This window comes from Mustela nigripes, chromosome 2 (assembly GCF_022355385.1).
Source record: "Mustela nigripes isolate SB6536 chromosome 2, MUSNIG.SB6536, whole genome shotgun sequence".
NCBI lineage: Eukaryota > Metazoa > Chordata > Mammalia > Carnivora > Mustelidae > Mustela > Mustela nigripes.
Window position 1 is genome coordinate 149,692,212 of NC_081558.1, and position 26,898 is coordinate 149,719,109.

At 40.4% G+C, this 26,898-nt stretch overlaps 1 protein-coding gene across 1 annotated transcript in view; it reads left to right on the forward strand.

Annotated features, from left to right (window-relative positions):
• SLC9A9 (solute carrier family 9 member A9) overlaps positions 1-26,898 on the forward strand; it is a 538,704-nt gene that overhangs the window by 229,005 nt on the left and 282,801 nt on the right. Inside the window, exons 7-8 of the mRNA XM_059391790.1 lie at positions 13,919-14,057; positions 18,383-18,488. Coding sequence (XP_059247773.1) covers positions 13,919-14,057; positions 18,383-18,488 — 245 coding nt within the window. The remainder of the gene's footprint in view (positions 1-13,918; positions 14,058-18,382; positions 18,489-26,898) is intronic.

Genomic DNA, 26,898 nt, shown 5'->3' on the forward strand with positions numbered 1-26,898 from the left:
ATTGATCCAGGCCACGCGTTGCCTTATGTTTCATGATGTTACCTGCTATAGTTCCTAACTCTGTCACTTACTGCTGTGCAAATATAACTCTCAAAACCTCAACTTTCTCTCCAGATATACTTAGATGTCAAGAATTGTCACTCTTTCTGACCCGTCATTATCCCCTTATCTTCTTCTGTACATTGTCTGCTAGCACAGAACAGCCATATACAGTCCCTGCCCCAGCAGGATATGTGTACAAAAAGGTCGTGACTTAGTACAAGTTTTCCTCCATTACCAAGGTGCTCCTATTTCCTATGCCTTGCAGTGGTTATCTGATTATCCCTCTCATCTTACCTTCTGCAGATCACTGTTTGACTCAGCTTTTAACTACCTGCTCCTTGTGCTTCCAACAGTATAAATGTACCCATGCTTTTGTGGTCTTTAACCTTATTTGAGCTCATGAACTAAATGGAGAGGGTGATGAAAGTTAAGGAATCCCTTTCCAGAAGCGTGCATGTGTGGGTTTACGTTGGGTTCACATCTATCCCTGGACCCTTTGAATCATTGATTTCCCAGCCCCCCTGCTGGTTGTTTTCATACTCACTGTGGCTTGCTTACCTGGTTCTAGTGTGAAGCCTTCCCCTGACCTCCCTTCACCCCAGTCCCTAACCAAATCATCCAGCATGAGAGTTCCCCAAGCCTCTGAGCTGTTGTCTGCCTAGATGTGCAAAAAGCCATTCTTCTGACCTTTCAAGACTACTTCAGGGCCCAGGGTGCTAGCTCCTGATACAGAGCAATAGCTTGAATTCCTCCACAGTTCAGCGATGGCTTTGGTAAATGAAATGTTCATCCTGTGCTTGGCTTCTGACTCCACATCTTAGTAACCATCCTTACTGCATAGGAATAGGAAAGGCCTATTAATGGCTTAAGTTAGGAATCTCTTAATTCTTACAGGCTGTATTGGTTTGAGATTCAAATATACCTCAGAGTCCATATTCTTATCACAGATAAAGTTGTGTCCTAAAGACCTACTATCAAAAATGACTCTTCTGTGAAACTTAAGCATTCTGCAATATCTACTTGATAACAACTGCTAGACATATAAAATGGAATATTAAAAAATTTATGTAGAAGCAAAACTCTGTTTGGTACAATGTGTTGGTCTGTAAGTCCCATGCTTCAAACACAAAGTTGAAATCTGTGGAAGTAAGGCAACTATCGTGGTAAAATATATTAGTTTAAGAAGAAACTGTCTTTTGCCCCCAAAGATACCTTTGAACTCGAACAAAATTATCTTTAACTCCAAAAAGATGGGTACATATTCTTTTTTTTTTTTTTTAAGATTTTATTTATTTATTTGACAGAGGAGAGAGAGATCACAAGTAGGCAGAGAGGCAGGCTGGCAGGGAGAGAGGAGGAAGCAGGCTCCCCGCGGAGCAGAGAACCCAACATGGGGCTCGATCCCAGGACCCTGAGATCATGACCTGAGCTGAAGGCAGAGGCTTAACCCACTGAGCCACCCAGGTGCCCCGATGGGTACATATTCTTAAATTAATTTGTGATTTGGGACCCAGAAACTCAATTGTTAATAGATGGTAGAGCAGGGAAAGGGTCTGGGGGAATGAGCAGATCTATGCAAATATTTTCCAGGAGTTGCCTTGTCATCAGGTAAATCTCTGTCAGGCTGTCTCAGGAAACCGTTTATAATGGGAGTGGGATTTATCTAATGTGGGATTGAAAGGCATTCAGATTAAGAAGGCAGCCCATTGTCTAAGAAAAGTCCTTTGACCCAGCCAGAGGAAGCTAGCATTTCATTCAGTGGCTCCTCTCTGTCCACAGTACACAACATGTCTGAAACACTGCAGGCGTCAAGGCAAGCAAGTGCCTGTTTTCAGATTCTTCTTTATCTCTATGTAGCATGCAGTGAGCTGTGAATTGGTGATGGCCATAAAAGCAAACTCCACTGGTTTCATGATTTTTCCTTGATTGTTGCTAATCAGCCGTCCCACACAACTTCATTAGACACCCTCTGTTCCCGAACTTTTTTTGCCTTAGGTATAGCAACAGGATTTCTGTGGTATGTCTACCTTTGTGTCCCCTTCTCTGGCAAGGCTGCTAGAAGTTCAGCTCCATTGGACTTGTAAGACAACCATGGCTCTTTTGTGCTTAGCTTTTGTTAACAATTTACATGCATCTCCTTATTTGATACTATCCCAGTAGCCTTCTGCTCTACAGGCCTCATTAGGAAAAAAATGAATTCAATATTTGATCTAACTCTAAACATATTTCTCATTTCACCCCCAGAAGATTCTTACACTTTTCTGACATACTAATTGGAATTCCTAAATGCCTCCATCTTTCTAGAAATAGTTTATTTTTTCTTGATTCCTTTGGAAGGAAACACTCCAAAAAACAATACTAATACAAGTAACAATAACAACAATAACAGCAGCTAGCATTTATGGAGTGCTCTCTGTGTTCCAGGTAGAAGCACTAAGCACATATCGACCCAGTTAATCCCACTCTGTGGAGGAGGTATAATTGTTATCATCACCCTTTTTAAGGGAAGACCCTGAGACATGGATAAGTAATTACTAGAAAGAAACAGAATTCACCATGTGGGAGCGCAGGGCGAACAACTGCATAAGACGGTGGACCTGAGGTGTTGGCATGATGCCAAGAGGTTGAAGCCTTTTAATATGGAGGAAGGGTCGCCATGAAAAACCCTGGCCTGGAAGCAGCACCAGGTTGTCAGCAGAACTCCTCATATTGACATGGATATACTAACTGATGCATTTTTTTTTTCTTACAAATTACAAGGGGAAGTCCTGAAATCGTAAACTCTTTTTTTTTTTTTTTAAGATTTTATTTATTATTTATTTGACAGACAGAGATCATAAGTAGGCAGAGAGGCAGGCAGAGAGAAAGGGAAGCAGGCTCCCTTTTGAGCAGAGACCTGATGTGGGGCTCGATCCTAGGACCACCGGGACCATGACCTGAGCCGAAGGCAAAGGCGTTAACCCACTGAGCCATCCAGGCGCCCCCTGAAATCGTAAACTCTTAAGAGTGGTATTTTCTTCGTTCCTCTGAAGGTGAAACATTTACTGAGTTACTTATCTGTGGGAGCACCCAGGTGATAGAGATCCCGATGTTCCCAGTTTCCCGCCTGCGTTGTATACCGACTTGCAACTGCTGCAATCTGAATTGAATGCCTGCTGCTCCAGTTATTAGTGAGTTACCTTCGGCAAATGATTTACCCTCCCTGAGTCTGTGTATCTCCAAAATGCAAATACTTTCTTCATTAGATTGGTGGAAGGATTGAATAAAGTGAAACATATACAGTTACTCAATCTAAGTCATAGTACCCTCATCTGTAAAATGGAAATCCCAATAGCACTTACTTACGGGGGTCCTGTGATGGCTGAATGAGATAATGTTTATAAAAGTGCTTACCATAGAGCTGACACATGGTGAAGGTTCCATAGGAAGAATACAGGAAATAGTAAGTATTTGGAGTGCTGAGTAAGTGTTGGGGCACCCTGGCCCCCTTCTGCATTTCAACCTTGGAGATTAATATTCGGTCCTGATTGCACCTGTTAATGATTATATTTTAATTTTAACTAGATTTCCATCTTTAGTGACTATTAACCTACTTTTCTATATCTCTTTATATCTATTATGACTAAAAGTTTCACATATCACAGTACTCTTTGGAAATAAGATTTCATTAGTGAGGATTAAAGGAACTGAAAAGTAGGAGAAAGGGTTGAAATTCCCATTAGATCTTAAGAATCAGTCTCTCTCTCTCTCTTTTAAATAGGCTCACAGTAGTGAGATTCAAACTCTTGTTTCTGCCTCAGAAAAGAAAGAACGAAAACAAAATAAAAGAAGGGTATTTGCAAGTTACTTTTATCTTTAAGACTATCTCAAATTCACTTTCCTCTCAATGTTAGGTATAAGAGAAAATTTCTCAAAGCCACAGACTAATTCAATTCTGACAAGACTTTTCAGACTAAATTGCGAAGTAATTTAAAATCTCCTTTCAAAGGAAATGCACACATAATTCATAACAAACCTCCTTTAACTCTTCTTCCCTTTTAGCCAATTTTAAACTTAGGGCTCTCTTTGTCACCTTAAAGTTGGAACTTAATGGAGCAGAGCCACTTAGGAATCTGTCAAAGGCTTTATTCCGTGCTGAAATTTGTAACTGTTCTTGATGTCATTATCAGCCCAGCTCCAGCCTAAATCATCAGTGCCTTCATTGTGTCCCCGTTGCAAGCCAGTACTGCTTCTTACTAGTGCTCAGCCATTTCCAATGGTCGGATTTGGGTTAGCACAGAAAGCCCAGCACCCTATATCCCTCTCCTGGTATTCCTAGGGGAAGTTGGAAAACAGGTCGTGAATCAATAACTCTTGGAATGAGAGGTCCCTAGTGGCCACATTATCCTCCATGCAGTGCTTGGATCTTCTCCATAGCACTCTGGAAAGTAACTTTTTCATTCTATGCTTAAGTATCTCCAATGACAGAGAACTCACTTCCCTTTCTTAGAGTCCATTTCCTTATGTGTTAGATCTAAAAATGAAGAAATTTTGAAATCAAAGATAAAGCAGAAATCTTTCTTCCTATGATGTTTTTACTTTTGGACTTTATCTTGCCTCTGGAAACCCCCCAAATGAGGCCAGTCCTTCCTCTGCATAACTACATTGCAAATGCTCACTGAAACTGTTTCTACTAAATTCATCTATCCTTTAAACTCTTCCCCTTCCTTCTATCTTCCTTTTCAACACCGTACTCCTTCTCCTGTGGTCTCCTGTGGCTTGTCAGTTCTCGTTCCGATAATGGCATCTAGACGGGTGGAGAGAGGCCTGGTCTGCCCCAGCCATTGAGGAATACATACAGTGGGACCATGCTATCTCCTATCCAACATCTTCTACTGTTATTGACATAGACTTCATAGGAAATATTCCATACTACAGCTTTCCCCAACCACAAGCCCTCCAATGTCTGCCCTTTCATCCCTGGAAGACTATCCTAAGACCCAAAAATGGCCTAAGAGCTTCCATTAGACCTGGCCCCAGCCCCACCTCCAACCCTGTCTCCCACTGTTCTCCCCTTGCTCATTTCCCTCCAGTCACATTGCCTCCTTGCAGCAACTCAGACCCACTGAGCAAGCTCCGCTTCAGGATCTAGAAAGCTCTCTGCAGTTCTTTTGATTCAGGACTGAACCAAAATTCCTTCTCAGAAAAGCCTTTTCTGACCACCCTAATTATAGCAGTTTCCCTCTGTCTATCCCAACCCTTCATGATGAGTTAATGTTTCTTTTCAACTTCTGTCATTAAATCATATACTTATCTGCTTAGCTGTTTTTCATGTTTTGTTTTTGTTTTTTTGTTTTCTCCACTGGAATATAAGAAACATGAGGCTAGAACTTTGTTGTTTTCCCTGCTAGATCTTTAGTTCCTAGTTCTAGGCACTAGTTCTAGTTCTAGTTCTAATTCTAGTTCTAGTTCTAGGCACCTACCTCCACATAGTAGGTGATTAATACGTCTTTGTTGATGGAGTGAAACAGTAAATTTAGCATGAGACTGTATAGTTCTTGGGGCAGCTATGACAGACCAACCCATACTTCCCACAGAATTCCCCTTGTCTTTTTCTTTTGTGCCTGATGTCAAAATGGCAAAATGATATTTGTCAAGGATTTGGAAAATCACACCTTGGTATGAATTTGGATTCTCAGGGAGCAAAGTCATTAACTAAATGGTCCTCCAGAAGCTGAAAGAGTTATTAATGTGCCCTCTGCAAACACGGCTTTCCACCCTGCAGGGTTTTTGGCCCTTGGGAAGGTGAAACCTGATGGTTCTAACTCAAGCTCAGCAAACCTCTGGCCAGAACCTTTTATTATTAAGAGGCAGCTCTTCTAACCTCCCAGGGTGCCTGGAATGCCCCCAATTCCTGAAGTCATTATGTTTTACAGCAGGTCCTCTTGACAGAGCTTCATTGGCCTTTGGCAGGACATAAACCAGAATAATGGGCATGCAGATGCCAGAATGAATTCCAGTGTGTACACACAATTCTTGGCCCCATAAAAATCAATTCCTTATTCATAATTAAGCAACTTCTTGAGAAAGGGCAGGTTGGTACAGTTATTAAAAGATAAATAATAGATAAGGATCCACTCATTTTTTTGTTTTGTTTTTTTTTGGACCAAAAAATTTTAAACACAAAATAGCACTGTAATTAGTTTTCTTCTACTTTGTTTCTTACCTGTGACACTCAGGGCCAGAGATTTTACAAATTTTCATTGCCCTTCTATATTGAGTTTCTCCTTAAAAATGTATCTTTAAAAAAAAAAAATGTATCTTTAAGAGCAGAATGACTAAGCAGCTCTAGATAAGGAGAAAAAAAAACTAGAAGCACCCTGACGTAAACTTCACAAGCTGTGTTGTCCTGTGGGCCTTTTCCTATTTGCCAAGCTGGGTTTGGGGAGCAAAGCAGAAAACAAAAGCTGATAAATGGCTTCACACTAAAAGGAGCAGCAGCTTGGGTACCTGGGTGGCTCAGGGGATTAAGCCTCTGTCTTCTGGTCCTGGGATCAAGGCCCACATTGGGCTCTCTGCTCAGCGAGGAGCCTGCTTCTCCCTCTCTTTCTGCCTCTCTACCTACTTGTGATCACCCTCTGTGTCAAATAAATACAATCTTTTAAAAAGACAAATAAATAAATAAATAAAAATTAAAAGAGCAGCAGCTTTCCCCAGCAGTTAAGGCCCTACCTCCAACTAGCTTAATTGGCAGCAGAACTAGCCTAATTTCCTTCAACCTCCCCACCATCTTTTTTGCCTCAAATTGGTATATAAAAGGAGTGAGGAAGAATGGGGTCTCCCTTGGAGAGACTATATAGTGTTTGAGGTGTGAAGTTGTGCGTTCTGTTTATCGGGGTGCTTCCTCTATCCTAAGTCAAGTGGAAGAGACTTCCCTGGAAGAAATCACCCAATAGGCTGAGGCTACCTGCAAGAAGAGGCCTTGCCAGCTTATTCCCAAGTGGAGAAAACTTTAGATGGGCTAAGACCCTCTCAAAACAGTAAAGGAAGGAAGTTCTTGGATGTAGTTTCTTGGAGTGGGAGTACACAAGAATGTGGGGACTGGCCGAGAGTTCTCTGAACGAAATCAGCTGGAATGGTCTGTGTCAGCAGGACTGATGGCTCCCTGGTTTGGTATGTTTAGGAGGTAGCCAAGGTGAATCCACCTGGCACAGTGGCCCACGGCCCAATAAAGGGGATTGAAGGTCAAAAGAAGGGTGAGAGTCATGACGCTGCCCGAATGACCCCAGATCCAAGGCACAGAAAAGGGCTGGGGATGTACATACCTGGCAGGGCAGATGGAAGATCAGTCCCTGTGAGGGGATTCTCAGCAAAATAGAGGTGCTTCCTGTCAGCAGAGGTCTGTAACACAGAGACTGAGCAGGAACAAGCGTGTTCCTCCATCCCTCCACTGTGCCTCCAATACCAGAAGACACTGGTGCCCAGAAGAGGGTTGGAGGAACACCTCTTCTGCCACTCTTCCCAAGTCATCCTGCCTGCTGCTCTAGAACCTGCAGGGGGAAGAAGAATTCTGCTTTGAAGATTTAGGTTTTAAGCTAGACTATACCAAGTCTTAATAACTGAAAGGACTTGAATAATGGAATTTTGCTAAGGCATCATTAATGGGACTACATACCCACACAAAGAAGGATTTGATATAGTACAGCTAGAAGCAGTAATTGGAAAAAAAATAAACTACTTAATATATATATCCCAACTAATCAGGAATTCTATAATAAGCTGGTGTCAGCAGCTAGAAATTTTTTGTTAGGGATTAAAGTTTTGGCAGAGAAAGTGATAGGTTCTTTTGGACTCTTTGGATATAGTAGTCATTTTCTCGTTTTTTTCCTTAATGATTATATTAATAAATATTCTGAAAGGGATACAATGTGTTGCTTAATATTTTCCTTTTGAAAGTTTTCGAGTGACACCGATTTTTTGTTAACAAAATAACTGAAAGTATACTGGGGGCTAGGAGAAGCAGGGTGTCCCAGTCGGGCACCCAGGATGGAGACTGGACCATGGGAGCTGGGAGGGCCAGTGAGAGAATAGCGGCCCAGGAGCTGGACGTTGTTGGGTAGTTTAAGTGAGTAAATGTGAGGCAAAATATTTTAGCCATAGCAGTGAAAAATAACAAAGTGGAAGGTGTTAAAATCCAGGTGATCTTGAGAAAGATTTTAAGAACCAGGAGAGAGAAGACTGGGTAGGATCCAAAGTGAGAAAAGGCCAGAGTCATGAGTCATGGAGGGGATGACATTGGTGGAAGTAATGGTGGTACCGTTTATAGAACACTTTCCCTGCATCGTATCATTTTTACTTTCAGCATAATTGCAATACCTTCTTCTCTTTTTCCTCCGTTCCTTCTTCTTGTTCTCTCCTTCTTCTTCTTCACTGCCAACATCTATTGAGCATTGGTATCATACACCATTCCACAAAAAACAATTCGTGAGATCAAATGGTCCCAGACACTCCATGATCCTAGACCAGGGGCCAGTCCAGTCAGGGTATAAGGGAGACAGGTGATGACATCTCAGTTCTCTTTCAGTTGAGGTGCTGACTGGACATCTAGTTGGAGATACTTAAACCAAACTCTCAGTTCAAAAGAGAGAAAGAGAGAGAGAAAAGAAGGAGGAGGAGGAGGAGGAAGAACAGGTTCTTTGGAAAAGGATGATTTACTTAAGAAATGCACCTGTTACAGGTGCCATTTCAAGTGCTTTATAAACATTAATCCATTGAATCCTTGTAGCAACTTATGTGATAGTTACTAGTGTTATCATCCTCAATTTATAGGAAACTGAAGTACATATAAATTAAGTAACTGGTTCAAGGCCACACAGGCAGTAAGTGGCAGAACTGAGATTTGAACCCAGATTCAGATTCTATGCTCTTAATACTACCTAAGCTGCCAGGTAAGTTCCCTGAAGGAACATCATAAAGATTAAATAATGGGTTGTTGAGAAACACCAGAGTTGTGATCCTGTCTGTGAATCTTAAATGGTACAGCGAGCAACATGATCCTTATTCATGTTGCTTTCATCAAAGGAATTTAGGATATTTCATCCATTTCAAAATTTTTGAATAAAAGATGCTGCACACATTTATTTCTGAGAACGGATACAATATACTATCATCAAACTCGTTTTTGCTGAATAATCTATTCCTGAATAGAATGAATCAATAACCTGGACTTATTTCCAATTTATGAGATGAATATTTAAACACCACTATGTATTTCTGCTCATATCATTTTCAAGGATATTGGTTTCATCTATCTCAAATATTCTTTCCAGAAATATGGGGACTGTAGATCCATCTTTACCAGCTTGTGTCATAAACAATGCCTTTTCAGAGTAGTACCCCAGAGAACAAGCACCACACAGATTAGCAGAAAGTCTAATTCTTCTTCTCTTCTCTCCCTTCCAATGTTTGCATCCACGAATAGGTCCAATCATGTCCCTCAGTGCAGGGGGTGCAGAGGAGGAAATGTTTTCTTTTTAAGTCCAAAGGGCTGCAACTGCTGGGACACGCTATCTCTTCCTCTCTTGGGTTGAAGTTGGAAAGCTCTATATACCCAAACCCTTGTTTGTTTCTAGAAAGCACCCTCTGCAGCTGCTGCCCCATAGTCCAGAGGCTTAGTGTTGCAACTGAAAACCAGAGCCCAAAGAGATGCCTCCTTCACCAGGATTTAGAGCCCAGAGGAACACCTTCTTAAAATCATGGCAGGTCGGGAGAGATACAATCTGCCTGACTTTTCTTAACCTGCTTTCTTTACCTCACTCCTCACCAGAAGCCAGAGGGCTTTGCCTACAGAACATCCAGTATGGGTGCCAATTAACTAGGATGATGCAAATCAAGCTCAGTCTCCTCGCCTATTCCTGTCCTGAGACAGATCCCTAGCCAGACTACAGAGGACACTCCTTTCTTTGTGGATCTGTGGAGTGAAGAGCTCTGCAATAAACACAACAGTTGTTTAGCCTCACTTCAATGGCAGTGTCCTCCCCAGAGACCCTTCTATTCCTATGCAAAAGTGACTAGTTCCTTGCAGCAACCCAGAAGCCTGATGTACCAGAAGGGAAGCCACACCCCATCTCTGTGTAGTTGGAGCTGGGGCCTGGCTCAGCCACAGCACTCTGTTCTCTGTCATGTGGGGCTTATGGAAGTTCTCAGCAGAATGGCGGCGGTGGTGGTGATGATCGTCAGCATTCAGTGAGTGTATATTTTTCATGCACATAATTAGCACTCAGTAAATGACCCTACAGTCCACAAGATAAATATACAGGTTTTAAATGTACCTCACATTCCCGTGCATTTCTGGGATAAGTACTATTAACGTTTCCATTTTACAGACTTTGAAACTGAGTCTGAGCATGATGAAATAATTTGCCCAAGGCCATAGAGCCAATAAGGGTTAGATCTCTGAAGCTCCAGTTAAGAGTCTCAAGTGTCATCTTCAGTTTGGATTGATGAACTTAAAAGCACCCACAGTGTAAATAGATAAAGTCTTTGCTTAATAAAGGAAATCTTGTAGATGATGATTCATTCCAAGACTAGCTTTTGTAGACATCCTTCCTTCCTGTATTTCTTCTTTCTTTCTTTTTTACTTTCCAGTCATCCTGCATTTATTTCCATTAGCCTTTATTTGGCCTGCCACATGTCAGGCACCAGTCTGTGTCCAGGAATCTGAAGAAGAACAAGACCCTGGCCAGGCCCAGCAAAGCTCAGGTCCAGGAGCCAGTTCTGAAAGCAGATTCCCATGAGAAGCCCAGAGTCTCACCATATAGTGAGGTGGGGGAAAGGGTGCTGTCGTCCCATACAGTGGGACACAGGAAGGTGCTGCCCAAGTTCCATCCAGGGGTGAAATTAAAGGTTCTGGTACCTGAGCTTCTGCATTTACAATCAGCATAGCACTCAATCAGCTAACCTGATTTGGGTTCCTGTTTTTCCTGCTTTTCTCCCAACAAGATCACTTTCTGAAGGAAGAGACCAAAAATCTGCATTTTGAACTCCATAGCTCTGTGTTCTCTAACCCTTAGTTTCTTTGTTTTTTTTTTTTTTTTTAAAAAAAGACAGAGAGAGAGAGTAAAGAAAGAAAAGGAGGGATAAAAATACGTGCCCAGTTCACTTGGCAGAAATGTTATAGGATTAAATGAAGTTATAATGCAGGCCTAAAGGGGACAAAATGTTGTGTAAATGTGAGGACTTTTGGACTTTTGTATGTGTTTAACATGAAATTTAAAGCTGAGTGATGCCACGTACCTATGTCAGACTCCATCGATGCCCATATACATGGTCCCTGTGTTCCAGCCATAACGATATAGTTCTGCTTTAAAGGGCCCTCAACGCATCTGCCTTCTTGCCTTTGCTTACACTCTTTCTGCTGCCTGAAATACCCTCTTCCCATCACTGTCTGTTGACTTGCTTCCCTGCTCAAATGCCATCTCCTCTCATCTAAAATAGTGACTCTTGCCTCATTTGCACCATGAAATGTATCTATCTCTCAAAAAAAATCACACTTAGCACCATGACTAGAGCTAGTTGTCATCTACATCTTAGGCCCCTGTGCCTACAACAAAATGTTTGTTGACTCAAATTCTGCTTCACTTCTCTATGCCTTTCCTGCCTGACCCCCAACACCCTACTCCTAATGTACAACCGGGCCCTTAGTGGGTACCCCGTGCATACATCCTGGAGAGCTTTAGGGGCAGCAAATTCAACAGACAAGTCTTCATAAGTCAAGGGAAGTTAAGCTTTTCCCTTAAATTAAATCAAACACCACAGGGAAGAAGTATATGAAGTTTGTGTGTACCCTACTGGGTGGGGATCAGAGCCCAGGAAGAGAATGTCTCCCAGAAGGCAGACTGAGAATTAGTGCAGTTACTCAGATGATTGTAGGTGACACACAGGTGAACTTTTCATCAAATGTAATAGTTACATAATCTCATAGGTATTAAGAAGAAAGAAAATTAGCACATCAAACCTATGACTTCATAAATATTCTTTAATAAAATCTCTTGCATTTGAATAAAAATGAGTTGATTTAAAGAAAAACATTACATTAATAATGGAAGTAACATTACATAGTGATATGGCTAAATGATGTGATGATGATACTCCAAGGTCAAGAAGTGTAAGGACAGAGAAAATACTTTCTGGAGTGCAGTGGTAGAGATGGGGATGAAGAGGTACCTGTCCTATGGATCACATCTATTGGTAGCCTGCAGGAATTAACAGAATTATTCTCAGAGCTGTGTGACTATGCAAAACTCTTTGTTTGAAAAGCAGAATGCGAATAGAATGTTTTCTCATCACTATGTTCCTTCACTGGATTGAAGAAATCTGCTGGTGAATATCAACTCACACATCCAGCTTTGCAGCATTGGACACCAAGTTTCGTAATGGCCTTGGGGTTACATACCCAAACTCAGGACTGTCAGATACAAAAGAGCTAAATGAGTTTGCTTTTCCATTTTTTTTTTCTGCAAAATACTACACTTTACAAAAAAGAAAACACTTCAAAGGCAATCCTTTCCTTACATACATTTCAAGGGCTCCATTTGAGATACACATTCATCTTCCTTATCCAATTACATGATCAAAGTAGAAGGGTTTGGCCTACTTTAAAGGTTTATAGACATCCAGGGGAAAAACTAAGAACATTTAAAACTACCTTTTTAAAGCCAAACATCTTCCTGTAGAGGAACTGGAATCTCCCCTACCCCCATAACTCGTTTCTAGATACGGAAAGTCAAATCAGAGAGTTAACATGGTCTAATCATCGAAAGCATATAAGATTCGGTTACCTCTCTATCAAATCCAATCTAATCCCAAGTCAGTGTGCCTAGTGTACATTTTGCTCTCTGTACTGCTACAAAGACCCTTCCAGAGCCTATTACAAAACTCTTGATTTTCCTGATTAGTTTTAAAGACCTCATAATTAAAATAAAAACTATTTAAAAAATGAAATATTACTTCATTTGTCTCCCCAAAGCTACTGGTTTTAGCACATCTGTTCATTTTAATGTTACAATACAGAGTTCATATTTCCTAAAATAGGACACACCTTGTCCTTCATAATAACACTCTAGGATCTGAGGTCCTGGTTAAAAAAAAAAAAAAAAAATAGCAAATGTGGCATCCTCAAAAATACTTAAGTGAACAGACTGCCTATTGGTGGATTGATTTTTCTCTATGGAAATAAATCTGTTGGCAGCCACCAGAATTGGGGTATAAAACATGACCTCAGGCAGCTGCTGCCATTTGTTTCGGTGGGAAAATGAGGGTTTTGTCTCTCCCCAGGGGTTAATACTGTAATGCTCTAAGCATCGTCTGGGTTCTGTTTCTGAAGGGTTACACTGGAGAGGAGAAATGCTTTGTGCTTTATGACAAGATCACAGCAGAATATTTTGTGCATGCTGTGATTTGTATTGCCCATTTGTGCACAGGCCATAAAAGTGCACTTTTTATCAGGAGCATTTGTGAATATATAACAGCACTGAAGACATATGGCCACTAAATAATTCACAGTTATCTATCTCCTCAGCAGATTCCTTGTACACCTACCATGTTTTAATGCCTAGTTTGCTCAGAAACAATATTCTTTATGACCCTTCCAATATAAAAATGTTTACTGACTGGCAGCAATACATGGATACCATGGGATTGGTCTTTAAGGAAAGGGAAAGCTCTCTGCTTTCTCTACTTCTCCCTGTCCTCATCTGTGTCTCCTGAACTCTTCCAACCAGCACCTAACCTCATGGGAGAAGGTACCCTCCTCAAATGTGGGTGCTAACTTCTTACTTCTGTATTTGGACCATAAGGGAGAAGTCACTGACTAACCTTCACCCTCTTTTCTTTCCAGTTCTATATCCATTTACAGCCCCAAGGAGAATCCAAATGCATTTGATGCTGCAGCATTCTTCCAGTCCGTGGGGAACTTCCTGGGGATCTTCGCCGGCTCGTTTGCAATGGGATCTGCGTATGCTGTTGTCACTGCACTGATATCCTTTGAATGTGTGTGTGGAAAGATGGGCAACTGTTATGAGCTGTCAGTGTGCCTTGAATGTTCTGAGGATGGTCAACCTCTAGGCCAAATGGCTAGATGGTCTAGTTCAAGCGCGATACATGCCACTGGAGTCATCTGAGTTTTCAAGCCACTGAGGCCATCTTTGTTCTCAATCTGTGAGGCATAGATTAGGACCAGCGGCAGAGGGGACCATAATCTTTTCTTATCCAAGTCCTATTCTAGCATTACTGATACTTTCTGACCTCAATATAGCAACAGACTTAAAAAACTGCCGTGTAGGAAAATAGGTGGGCATGCGACATCAGGATTGGCTATATCAGAGCCAAGAGGAAGAACAGAAGATCCAAGGTCAAAAACAAGACAGGCTGGACTGGGAGTGATTAACTGGGTAGTCTTTTCTTCCTTTTCAAACTTCTTTCAGTCACTATCTCACAGGACTGGTCGAGCTTAAGTTCACTGTGGGTTTAAACAAACATCCTTAGTGATTTTACAGAAGGGGATGTGCAAGCAGAGCAGAAATGATATATTTGCCATATCTGGGCAGTTGTGTCATCTCATTCCCTCTTTTGCAGTAGTGTCATGGAGGAATGGACAGAGTTCCTAGAGAATTTGAGCCAGGGAATGAAGCTGGTCTAGTGATGTGTTCAGTTAGAGCAGTTGGGTGGGGCAGAAGTAAGAGTTGAAGAAAAAAGCCGGAAAACCAATGTCAAGTGTGAGGGTTTAACAGAGGCCATAAAAAGAGACAGAAAAAGAATCAAGGACAAAAGACCTTGGGGAAAAAAGAAAGAAGAAGGGTGCAAGATGCATCAGGAATCTAGCAAAGAAAGTAAAATGTTGGGTACTTTTTCTTGGGGACTATTCACTGAGCCAGTTACTGAAATGCTAGGTTCTACTAAGGGTTTCTAACATGAGTCAAAAGACGAATAAAACATGGACTCTGCCTTCAATTAGTAACAAACTTGGAAAGACAAGCTCTACAAGAAGAGTTGCATAGAAGCTGTATGCCAAAGCCACAGCCAACTTACTAGGACTCTAAAAATTCAAATGTGGATGAGTCCATTGTTTCTGAAATAGTTCAGTAGACTCTTTGCCAGCCTTATGATTCTGAAAAATAATTTGAAAAGCAATATTTACATGCAGAGAAGGATGTAGGCTTGGCCTGAAATATAGGTAAGATATAGATAAAGGCTATGTGATAAGTGATTCAGGAGAAAACCAGCATCCATTGAAATGTGGGGATGGGACTGAGAGGACCAGAGGCCTCAGGCTAGTAAGCAGTGGAAGATGAGGAGACACAGGGGGGCTGGACTCACACTGTGGAGTCACTTGGAGTGTTACTCAAAGGAATCTGAGCTTCTGTCTGTAGTCTGCAATTAGCTACTAAAGGTTTCTGCTCAGGAGAGTGACATACTGAAGGTCCTATTTTTAAACAATAAATGAGGAACTGGTTCATAGGATGAGTCAAAACAGTATAGAATCAAGAGAAACTGTGATGAACCATGGAAGAAATATCAAGAAGACTAATGTTTAGAAGCGTCTCTAGGACTTAATGACTGAAGGAGAAGACTCAAACATCCTAGAAACCGTAGAGAGTATCAACTCCTTTGATAAAGAAATAAAGTAACTCAGAAAAGGTAGGGCTGATCTCTAATAAAAATAATGATTAATAATCTAATGACTAATATCAGTACTTATCATATGCAAGGCCTCTATTTGTTTTACATGTTATACTTCATTGACCCTCACAATGACCATATCACGCAAATATTATTTTTGTTGGATACTGAAACTTAGAAACAGTAAGGTATTAGCCAGAATCATACAGCTTATATTTATTAAAGCCAAAATTCAAACCCGGAGATTGAAACCAAGAGACAGACCATACTTTTGATCACTGATCTCTATTGCCTCTTGATTATTAAGTGGAATTATGATGGAGACCACATGTTGTTTTGCATAAGTAATGGTGATGATAATAGCAACATTTTGTGAATGTCTAAAATGTGCCAAACCTTTATATGTATCTCCTCATTTGAATCAACCCTGTAAGATAGGCTATTATTATCCTCACTCTACACATGAGGAAACTGAGGCTCGAGGAGGTTAAGTAGATACTCTGGATCACGTATCAGTAATAGCCAACACAATTACTATTACTGTAACATTTGCCAAGCTTTGTCATTAGCATTTTGCTGATGTATTTTCTCATATAGCTTTATAAAAACACTGGGAAGAAGATACTGTTATTATCTCAATTTTACAGCTAAAGAAACTGACACATAAAGGTTAAACAACTTGTCTAAAGCCATACAGCAGAGACATTTCAGGGCTGGGATTTAAACCCACACTTTTTGGCTCCAGAGCCTGCACTATATGGAAAAACAGAAATTGGAACACTTCTCTGCTTTATGTGAAGGGAGTGTATGGATACATAGGAAAGGGGTTAGTAAGGAAAAGGGAGAAATTCCTCGAGATTAGAAGTCTGCCCCGAGACTGGATCAGATCTGAAAAAGTGGTGGAGAGATAGAAGAGACAGGGGCTCAGTCTCAGCAGGAGGATCTGTCATGCAGCCCCTGAGGGCCTTGCCTGCACAAGCTCAGGCTGCAAAGGAGACAGGTGCACAGTCATTCCCTCTTCCACAATGAGCCTTGATACCTTGTCCATAATGAGGCGATGTTTCTCATAAAACCCCTGGGCTTTATGCAAGCTTGGATCTTGACCCAGAACTAAACTACTTTCTGGAGAAGTTTGAAAGAGACAAATGTCCTATGTCCACTTGATATTCTGGTACTGGAAGTGGCCTAAGCCTCCTCCACAGCAAAGTAGAAGACAGAATTCAGAGGAACAAACCCCTCTAAAGACAAAGGCTGCCCTCCAAGTAATAAGGGGGAATGCTGAAAGGGTCAAAGGGTAACCTTTGTTTTCTTCCAGATAAAGAATTGCTTCCAGATGCTTCCTGAATCTATAGCCTGGAAAGACACTTCACAAAACAAATTTAAATCACACTAATAGAAAAACCTACATATTCCTCATTGCATATCTGTACTCTTTTGAGTGCTTAACGTAATAACTGGTTTATATACCTAGGTGGTAGGTTGCATGATAATCTCCATTTGTGGATAGGGAAACCAAGGCACAAATTGGTCAAGGGACACGCTGAAGCTGATACAGTGAAGTAGAGTTGGTTTCCAGAGACTACATTCCTGACCTTGTTGTCATTCTGCCTCTTGGCATTTTTTGCTTTCTAAAATTTTGCAAAACATTTTAAATATTCTTCATCTCATTTTATTCTCCACACTTGTGTGAGTAGGTATTATTCTCATTGACAGTTCACATAGGATAGAAATGAGGCTCAGAGAGGTTAACATATTGCTCAGAAATCACACAGCCAGTGACTAGTAGAACCAAGACTCAGACCTTGATCTTGCACCTCAGGGATCATGCTTTTTGCTAAGTATCTCTTAATGTAGAATCTCTTTATATTTTTGTCCTGAAGCATGAAAAAGCAACATAACATCTCCTTATTTGTCAGGACTGTTCTTTTTTTTTTTTTTTTCCATAACTGTGGGCACAGTTGCAGTGTAACCCTTTTCCATCAATCACATATTCCTAATCATCTTCTCATAACCCATTCTCTGCATGATTTGGATCAGTCTGCTTTTGCTCTATGGCAATTTATAGGCATTGACCAAGTGTCATCCCAGCCAAAATAAACTGTTGCCTGCTAAAGGGCTGCGGGACCCAGAAATAATATACCTACTTATCCTAAGATAGCACAGGTAGCTTCCCTATCAGTGAACACAAATGTCCCTCCTGGTTCTGTTTCCATCCCCAAGAGAGGAGTCTTTAAGGTGATCTGTCCACAGACTATCACTCCCCAGGGAGCAGCGGCCTTCTTTGGTGCTGACGCACTTATAGCACATCTCCAAGCCTTGCTGTCTGGGGCTTTGTTTTCCCTGATCTGCTGCTGTCCCCTGAGGGCCACAGCCCAAGGGCCAAGGTCAAATGCAAGAGGTATTGTGCCCACAGTTAGCTGATTTTAGCTTCTTACTTAGTAGGACGCCTTTTCTAAATCTGAACACAAGTTTGCATTTAACTGGAGGGTTCAGCTCCCCACGAAGCATGGAAGGCATGCTGGCCTTCCTTCTCAGCAGTCCCAGTGAGAGGGACGGCCTCCCAGTCAGCGCTGAAAATCAGTTTTCTTACTCCGAACTATCTCAACCAGATTCGTTTTCCTCAGCCAAGGAGGAGATTTAGCTGTAACAGCATTTGTTGTTTCCCTTAACATGTCTTTGTCACTTGACCAAATTTACCAAACTCTGTGAGTTCCCGCTGCTGGAAACCGGCCTGTTTTTCCTCCTGTCTTGGAGCGCCTTCCTGTCTGCGGAGGCCGCCGGCCTGACAGGTCAGTGCTTCATTGGGCCCAGCGCATGTGGGTGTGTGAGATGCATGTGTGCTCCCAGGAGGACCCCACAGACACACACACCCCCGACGCAGCAGGAGATGAAATGGACTTTCTTTTAGATGGCAGTCTGTGTCTGAATCAGAGAAACAAACAAACAAAAAAGATCACTCATCCATTTTGTATGCAACAGCTTAATGGAAAGTCACCAAAATGACATTTCCTCTTCTCTCCTTGCTGGTCAGAAGGGGAACGTTAAAATCAACAAATAGCTGATTTATAGGGGGGAGAGATGACTCCACAAATGGAAGTCTACTCCGAGTGCGAAGAGGCGCACAGCTGCTTTGCAGAAAAGGGTGGTGGTTTTCCATTGGCTGCTAAAGGCAAGTACCCAGGGCAGCAGCCCCCCTGGGGTGTGCACATTTCCACACACATCAGTGTTGAGAACCCTTGCATACAAGAAACAAGAGCTAATGCGGCAGCGCCACCGTTTCCTATCTTCCCATAGAAAGTCTATACCTAGAATCTCTGAGGTTGGCTGTACACCGAGAAAGAAGCAGCCCCTAACGGCCTGAGGGCCACGGGTCCTGTGATCTGGCTTCAGCACTTAGATTGCCTTTCTGCAACAGCGAGGATTTGCACTTGGATAGCTGCAACGACTGGGTGCTTCTCCGTGTAGAAGAATCACTGAGGCTCTGAGCAAAATGTCAAAGCTGTTTCTCTCCTTTGGCCTAGTTCCCTGCTTCTCCCAGGTTTCAGTCCTGGATCCCTTGGCTGGCTACTGCCATCCTAATTGACATTCGAGTGGTGAGACTCTGCTCCCCCGCCCTCCAGGTTTTAACTGGTAACAAGGTATGCCTCTCTGGGTATTTGCATTTTGTTAGATGGTACTTTAAATCTAAATAATAATAATAGAAGCTGACATATATTGAAGGTGTACCATGAGCCAAGTGCTGGCTGACTGCCTTTCTTATTAATTCACAGAAAGACTCAAAGTTAGGGCCTACACCCAGGTTATTCAGCCAACAGTAAGAGGTGGAGCTGGGATTGAAAACTAGACCTGATTCCAGAGCTGGGCTCTTGAGGACAAAGCTCTGCTGCCTTGAATGAAACTACATCTGTGGACTATCAGGCAAGCCCTCATGAGGAGAAAGATATTCGAGGTCTCAGGAGCCTGCCTGGTCCACTTGCTCATAGCTGGTTTGGGTTCTCCTGTGAAAAGCATGGCAAGTCTTTCTCATAATGATAACCTGTCCTACTGCAGAGTCACAGGGGTCAAGCTATTCCCACAGGCTTCGAAGCTATCTGTTGCTGACGCAGGAAGCTCTTTGCCAGTTCTTAGGATGCTATATCAAGGCTACTATACCAGAGTGCACCCTAAGGGGTGCTTGTATCCAAATCATTGCAACACAATGTCTGTTATGTTAGTGCCTTCCCTTGTTATTAGGGAGCCTGCTGAAGAGCTTCATCATTTCAGAAAAAGAGAACAATAGTGTCTTAAATGAAATAATGAAAGTAAAAAGATCATATCAGCCATTCAAAATAATTTTGGTTCCCTTTCCTCCAAACTCTACGCCCTTTTCAGCACTCAACATTTATAAAATAATGGAAGTAATGTTCACAGTAAGAATATATATTTAACCTTCTAGAAAGGTAAAGAAGTATCTTAACTCACCTGGTATTTTTTACTCTACCATTGAACATTATAATAAACACACTTAAACACACACACACACACACACACACACACACACCAATACCTAAAAGTTATTTATTTTTATGTGTGAAAATTGTCCATTTCAGCAAGATCCTGTTTTATTAACTAGGTAAAGGTTACAGTCCATGTATAAATTGCTAGTTTATCTGTACCTTGCTCTCTTGCCAAACTTTTCAACCTGACATCCTTATTGGATGCCACGCAGATGCCCGCTAGGGAGCCAGCATCATGGGATGGGTGAATGTTAGGAGTGGACCTCAGTGGCAGAAAGACCGAAAAGTCCACGGCTGTACCAAGGGCCACGCTCATTTGAGAACGGTACTTCAGATAAAGCAATGTGGCCGGTAGGCATTTGATACAAACCAAACTCTAGGTGTAAGCATTTTCTACTGCCAAATACCAAGGCTGCTTGGTCTAAATTACTTATGCGTTTATTTGTATGTTTATTATTAATCCTCGCCTATCTCCAAATTGGATTTGAGACAACTCATAACATGAGCCATGCATACCATGGGACCGTTTAGTTGCGAGTAAATACTCAAGTGCTTCGGGATAGAGCTTTTCTGTAAAATTAGACAGCTGTTCATTGCTGTGGTTTGGCAATAAATATAGCTCTGAGCTTTCTGGCAGCCAAAGCCAAAAGGGAAACATGATTAGTTGTTATATGGGAATAATACCGCATTATAAAAGGAAATCATACTTATTTATAAAAATGGGCAAATTTCTTTTCTGATATAAAAATTTTAGGGAAATTTACCATATGTATCCTTGTATAAGGGAACTTTAAGCACTGTAGTGGGCAACATATTTAATAACAGTTTCAGGGAAGATGGAGATATAATCTTCATGAAATCATCTCTCAGATTAACCTTCGATGAAATCTGAGGAAGTAGCACCATAATTATCTACAGGTATTTCTGGTAATGATGAAATCCTTTTAGTTCGAATCCATAACTAACCTAGATATTGCAAAGCTAAAATCTACAAAACTTTTCAAAAAGTGCTTAACAAATGGACATATGACAATGAATATAAGGAACTAAGTGGATTAAGCTATTAAACAATTTATGAGTAACTATGGAGGTGACCAGCAATCATGGGGCCTGTCTGTATTCATGAACAACACATCATGTAGGCCCTAGGAATGGTGTGTACCTATGTTGCTTCTCAGCAGAATTCCCCCAGCCCTGACATTTCAAAATGGTGCTCAAGGATGCCCACCAAGTGAGTAAATCTTGCCACTCCTACACTGTCCCTTTTTATTGGTTCCATGAATTGGGTTTTCAGGTAAGATTTCATTTGAAAAAGAGATTTCTGTTGTTTAAAAAAAAAATACATCTATTTTTAGATATATACTTTTTATTTTTTCTTACTACCAAAGTAATGTATAAACATTATAGAAAATTTAGGAAGTGTAAAGTCACAGAAGGAGATACCTTCTCACTACCTATTAATAACTACCTATTAATATTTGTCTGAGTACATCTGATTATATGCATATATGTACACTTAATTAAATATATACATGCATACATGAATATAATTATACTTCTTAAATTTTAAGTAACTTGCTTTTTTCACTCAAGAATTTATGGTGACTGTTTTTCGTGACATTATTCTTGTGTATTATTTAATGGCTGCCTAGTATAATATCATACCAACTTGCCGTAATTTATTCTACCCTCCCTCTGATTATTTATAGTTTTCAGTATCATTAATATGATTACAATGGTAATCCTTATAGATTGATGTATGCATCTCTATTGCTGGGTTAATAAGAAAGCTAACATTTTAATGTCTTGGAAAAATTTGCCCGAATTATCCTCCAGAAAATTTGTGACCCTTTATACTTCCACAAGCAATGAAAGAGAGCTCATTTGCTCACATCTTTGCCACCCTAAATCTTACTCACCCCTGTTAATATGATAATCAATTTCCATTTCATTATGATTTACATTTATTATATTTGTACTGATGAAAGCATTTTAGTCACATGTCATTTGTTATTTATATTTATCCTTTGGTAAATTACCTGTTTCTGCCCTTAGTCCTTTTTCTACTGAGATGCTTATGTTTGTCACATTGAATTTTAAAAGCTTTTTATTTATTAAAAAAATTGAATCTCTTGACTGTCATGTAAGCTGTAAATATTCTCCAATTTGTGGTTTTATCTCTTAAATATGTTTTATTTTATTGGCTTAGTAAAGGAAAAGGATAGTATGGACATTTTCAGCTTTATGCAGTTAATTTTATCTCCTCTTTAGAAAACCCAAGATTTTATTGATTTTTGCATAAAAAACCTAAGTGTTTATCAATGATAATGCATACTTTTAATAGTTTTGTTTTTGCACTGGAATCCAGCTGGAATTTGTTTTAATATGTAATACAGCATATAGCAGGAACTTGATTATCTTCCTAGAAGACACCTTCCATTTGTCCTAACACCTTTCAACCATAACCGATGTATTCATAGCTTAATGTCCACGTGTGTAGGTAATATATGCATACGTATGTTCTGGGTTTTCTATTGTACCAGTGAAATTTTGGTCTGCACTGTTTTAATCATTTCAGCTTCATTGTTCATTTTAATGTCTAGATCAATCCCTCACCCTCCCTTCCCTACTTTCAAGAGCTTCTTTGCTGTACTCACATATTTATTATTCCAGATGGACTTGAAAAGAACTTTGTTAGGTTTCAAGCAGAAAATAACTGAGATTATAATTGCGGTTGCATTAAATTTTTAGATTAATTTGAGAAGCGTTATTTTTACAATGTTGAGTCTTCCTACCCAGAAATATGTTATGTCTCTCCATTTATTCCAGTCATCTTTTATGGCCCTTAGTAAATTTTTATAGTTGTCTTCACGTTCAACCTACAAATTTTATGTTAAGTACTTTTTAAACTATTTTATATATGAGGGAATTATGATGAATCAGAACTTCTTCCTTTATAGTTTCCAGCTGGCTGCTATTTGTTTACGTGCACCTAGACTTCACTGGGCTATTGGATTCACTCTCTGTGGTTGTGAAATCTAGAGCTAGAAGTGATGTGTAGAATTAGGATTGACAGGCCAAAGTTGCATCAGACTATCAGATCTGCCAGTGCTGTGTCAGCACCAGAAGTATGGCTGAAGTCTTCTGGGCCCTCACTATCTTTTGAGCAATGGAATGAATGATTTTAGCTCTAGAAGAGGAAAATTTTCCAAAATCTGAATAACAGACTGCTTTATCAGGTAATAAGTGCCCTGTGCCTGAGAATATACTGAAAGACTGCATATGTCCGTTGGTCAGGATTTTCCAAGGCAGATTCATACATCAGTGAAAGACTATACCATAAATTACATTAATCTGCAATTTCATTTCCCTAATGATTAAGTTAAAATAGAGACATATAGACCTGAGGAAACAAGAACCTATCTGAGAGGAATATAGTAGACATATGCTGATTTGGGTTGCCCAGCACCCATTCTCATTTTCACTGGTAATAGTATCCTGATGTTGCTTAAGGAGCTACCACTCCTCCATCAGATACCATCTTGTTGATCAAGATGTCTCATCCTCCTCTGCCAAACAGAATGGGGACATGGGAAGCGAGGTCAGCCAGACACTCTTTCCCTAGGATATGATCCTTTAGGAGGGAGACAGAAGGGTGTATGTCTATTGGCACCTGTTCTTTCCAACAGCAAAGCCCTGTTGAAATCCCCTGTTTATTCCTGACACAGATTCCTGGGGCTGCCTTTTTGCTTCTTTTCTGAGAGCTATTACTCTTCCCTGCAGTAGATTCTTTTCTGATTACAGTAGCCAGAATCAGTGTTTATTGCTTGCAAACAAAGAATCCTGAATGGTACAAGGGAAGGGATAATCCATGATAGATTTCCACAAAAGAAACTGCATAATTTGGTGACAGATCAGAAGGAAAAGAGGCTCAAAGACAATGCAGCCTCTAGGCTCGGACACCTGGGACCCTCTTATGCCAGATGCACAGTGATAGCCAAACAAGAAGATCAAGCTTTTAAAGACAGTTTGCACGATGTTCATTATCATTTTCGATTCAGCTTCTTATAAGATTCATGATGAACACTTCATGTGAGAGGGGCTCGCTCATTACCGCATCTTCTGCTTTCACTTTCAGTTTTACTAATTTGATGATGATCATTTGATTTATTTTGATTATCTTTTACTTCAAGGGCCACATTTGCAGCCACCTCATCTCAGTCACTTGGAAATTGCACCTGCAAATGTTCAATAGTCACATAGAAGAACTTAGTTTTATGGGAACGAGTGGCTTTTAGACATGCAAATGAAGGTTGGCATTTCTATTACCCAGAAATTTGATTCCCTGCTCTTGGAAATATACAAGTACAGTTTGAGAAAACTTTTATTTGGGAAGACTGGACAGAATGTCAAATGCAAGTGAGAAGTCTTTCTAGAGGATGAGAGTGTATAGATAGAAATGGACTTCAGGGAGTTCTTACAAGCCAGGAGAGCATAGAAAGGGAATGTATATGGATGTGTCTGCCCTACTTACAAAATCAGCCACTTTAGGGGTATGTCTCTGGTTTCTGGATCTTTGGCTCACTGGCTGAGGGATTGGGCTAAGTCATCTAGCAATTGGGATCTCAATTTTCTTTACTGCTATGGTAAAAGGATTTTATTATTTTGTAATGGAGGGACATTATACATGTACAAAATTTTGGCTTTTGAGTAAATACATGATCCCAAGGTATTCTCTCTATGAGGTACCTGGTACACATGCATACCTAATTTCTGACCAGGTAGAATTTTTCTTGTGGAGAGTTCTATTTTCTAAAAGTCACTGGGTTACTGAGCCGTTACTTTAAATTGAATATTGAAAATAATTCAGCAGTATTATTTATAGCATAATCTCTAATGGAATTGAATCCTGTCATAGAAGCTGCTTTTCAGTTTATAAAGATAACCAAAAAGCACAGCTGGACAGGTTGTTTGAAAATTCATTTTTATAATCTATTTCCCAGCTGAGACTTTGGGGGTCAGGTTTTTGCCAGAAGCAAACTTTCAGGGACTGTCATTAAACACCAGAAGAGTAAGATTTCTAATGGCAACATTGACACCAAGTCTAATGATTTCTCTGCTTCCAGGCATGGCTGTAATAAAGGCAGTTTCCATTTTTAGATTCCTGGGGCACATTTTACATCCACTGAAGGCAAAGGAGGAAGAGAGAGGCCACTGGCATACCTCGTTTTCTCATACAAGAAGTTAAATAGTATAGCTTGCTATTTATTCACCTTAGAATGAGCTCCACCTAAGAAAATAAACATATAAAAACCTGAAAGAAGAAAAAAGTCCTTATTACTAAGTAATGCTATTGGGCTTTCTGGTGTGATTCCAGACAGTAAAAGACTCTGAGAAATTTATCAAATATAGTAGGATGAAATTATATGATGTTCTGGCCCATTTCCTAGGGAATTGACCAAGATGTCTGAAAGAGGCACTCAGCACACACAGACAGCAGACACAATATTAACAGTTAATTGGTCTCAATCCCAGGAATTGAGGAATGTTCTCCTGTTGCTCTCAAGTGACAAGGGCCTAATTACATTGTCATGATAAGCAAAAGTTGACACTTGGAAGCTCAGGTTCTGCTTCTCTGTCAGGTTAATTCTTGAAAGGTTCTTCTAGCTTAAGTAGTCAGGAAAAGGAGAACTTGGGAAAGTCTTTCTTATTTACAATAGACAAAAATGAAAGACCTCCAAATGAAATGACTATTACTGGACATGTTTAGACTTTGCTGGATCTGAGTAAGTTGTCTTATTACATCTTATCTCCATCATCTCTCGACTTGGGAAAAAAAGTTGACTGAAACTCTTAAGAAGGCTTTAGCTTAGAGGTGAATGTGTTCTATTTGGCTTGCCAGCAATGCACTGCATGACTTGATGGAAAATATATTTCTAGATCTCAGTAAATAAAACAAAACACTGGGAGGGGACTTGGTTTGAATTGCTTCTTAAAAGAAATTTGGTCATTTTCAGCTTCTAAGAACATGTCATTAGGTGACATCTCTTTGCTTAAAACTGCTCATACTTCATATTGTCAGAACCATGTGAATCCAACTTAATTAGCCAACAATTCACCAACAAATGAGGTGCATTGAGTGTTTTCCAAGCCAAAAATAAAACCTGGAGTCTCAGAATATTAGGCATTCAAACTGTAATAGGCATCCAAAATTCTCAAGGGGATTAGTTAACCAACACAGTGAACCAAGGGCAAACATACAACGTTGCCACCTCAATAAACACAGGTGTAAAGTACATCTCCTTGCATAATAACTCATTAAATCACACCTGCATTTTCTTGAACTGAATAGCTCATCATTTCAGTGTTCAAACAATCTTGCACAAGCAAATTGAGTAGTGGACAAATTTAGCCCCGCCTTTTTCACTGTAAATGTTTTTAGTCATTATTTAATGTCTCCTTATGGGGCCAAGAGGCATAGGAGGGGAAAAAAAAAGTCTTTCTTTCTCAAAAACCCATTTTCTTCATAGGGATGTATAAAATTGTCGGAAGATAGATGGCACAAATATATAACACATGGATGAAGGAGAAAGTATAGTCAAAGATAATTCCCAGGTCCCTATATCAGCTTGATCAATGGTTCATTCCACCAAAATGGGAATATAAGTGAGTGAATACATGCAATAGAAAGGGAGACACAAAA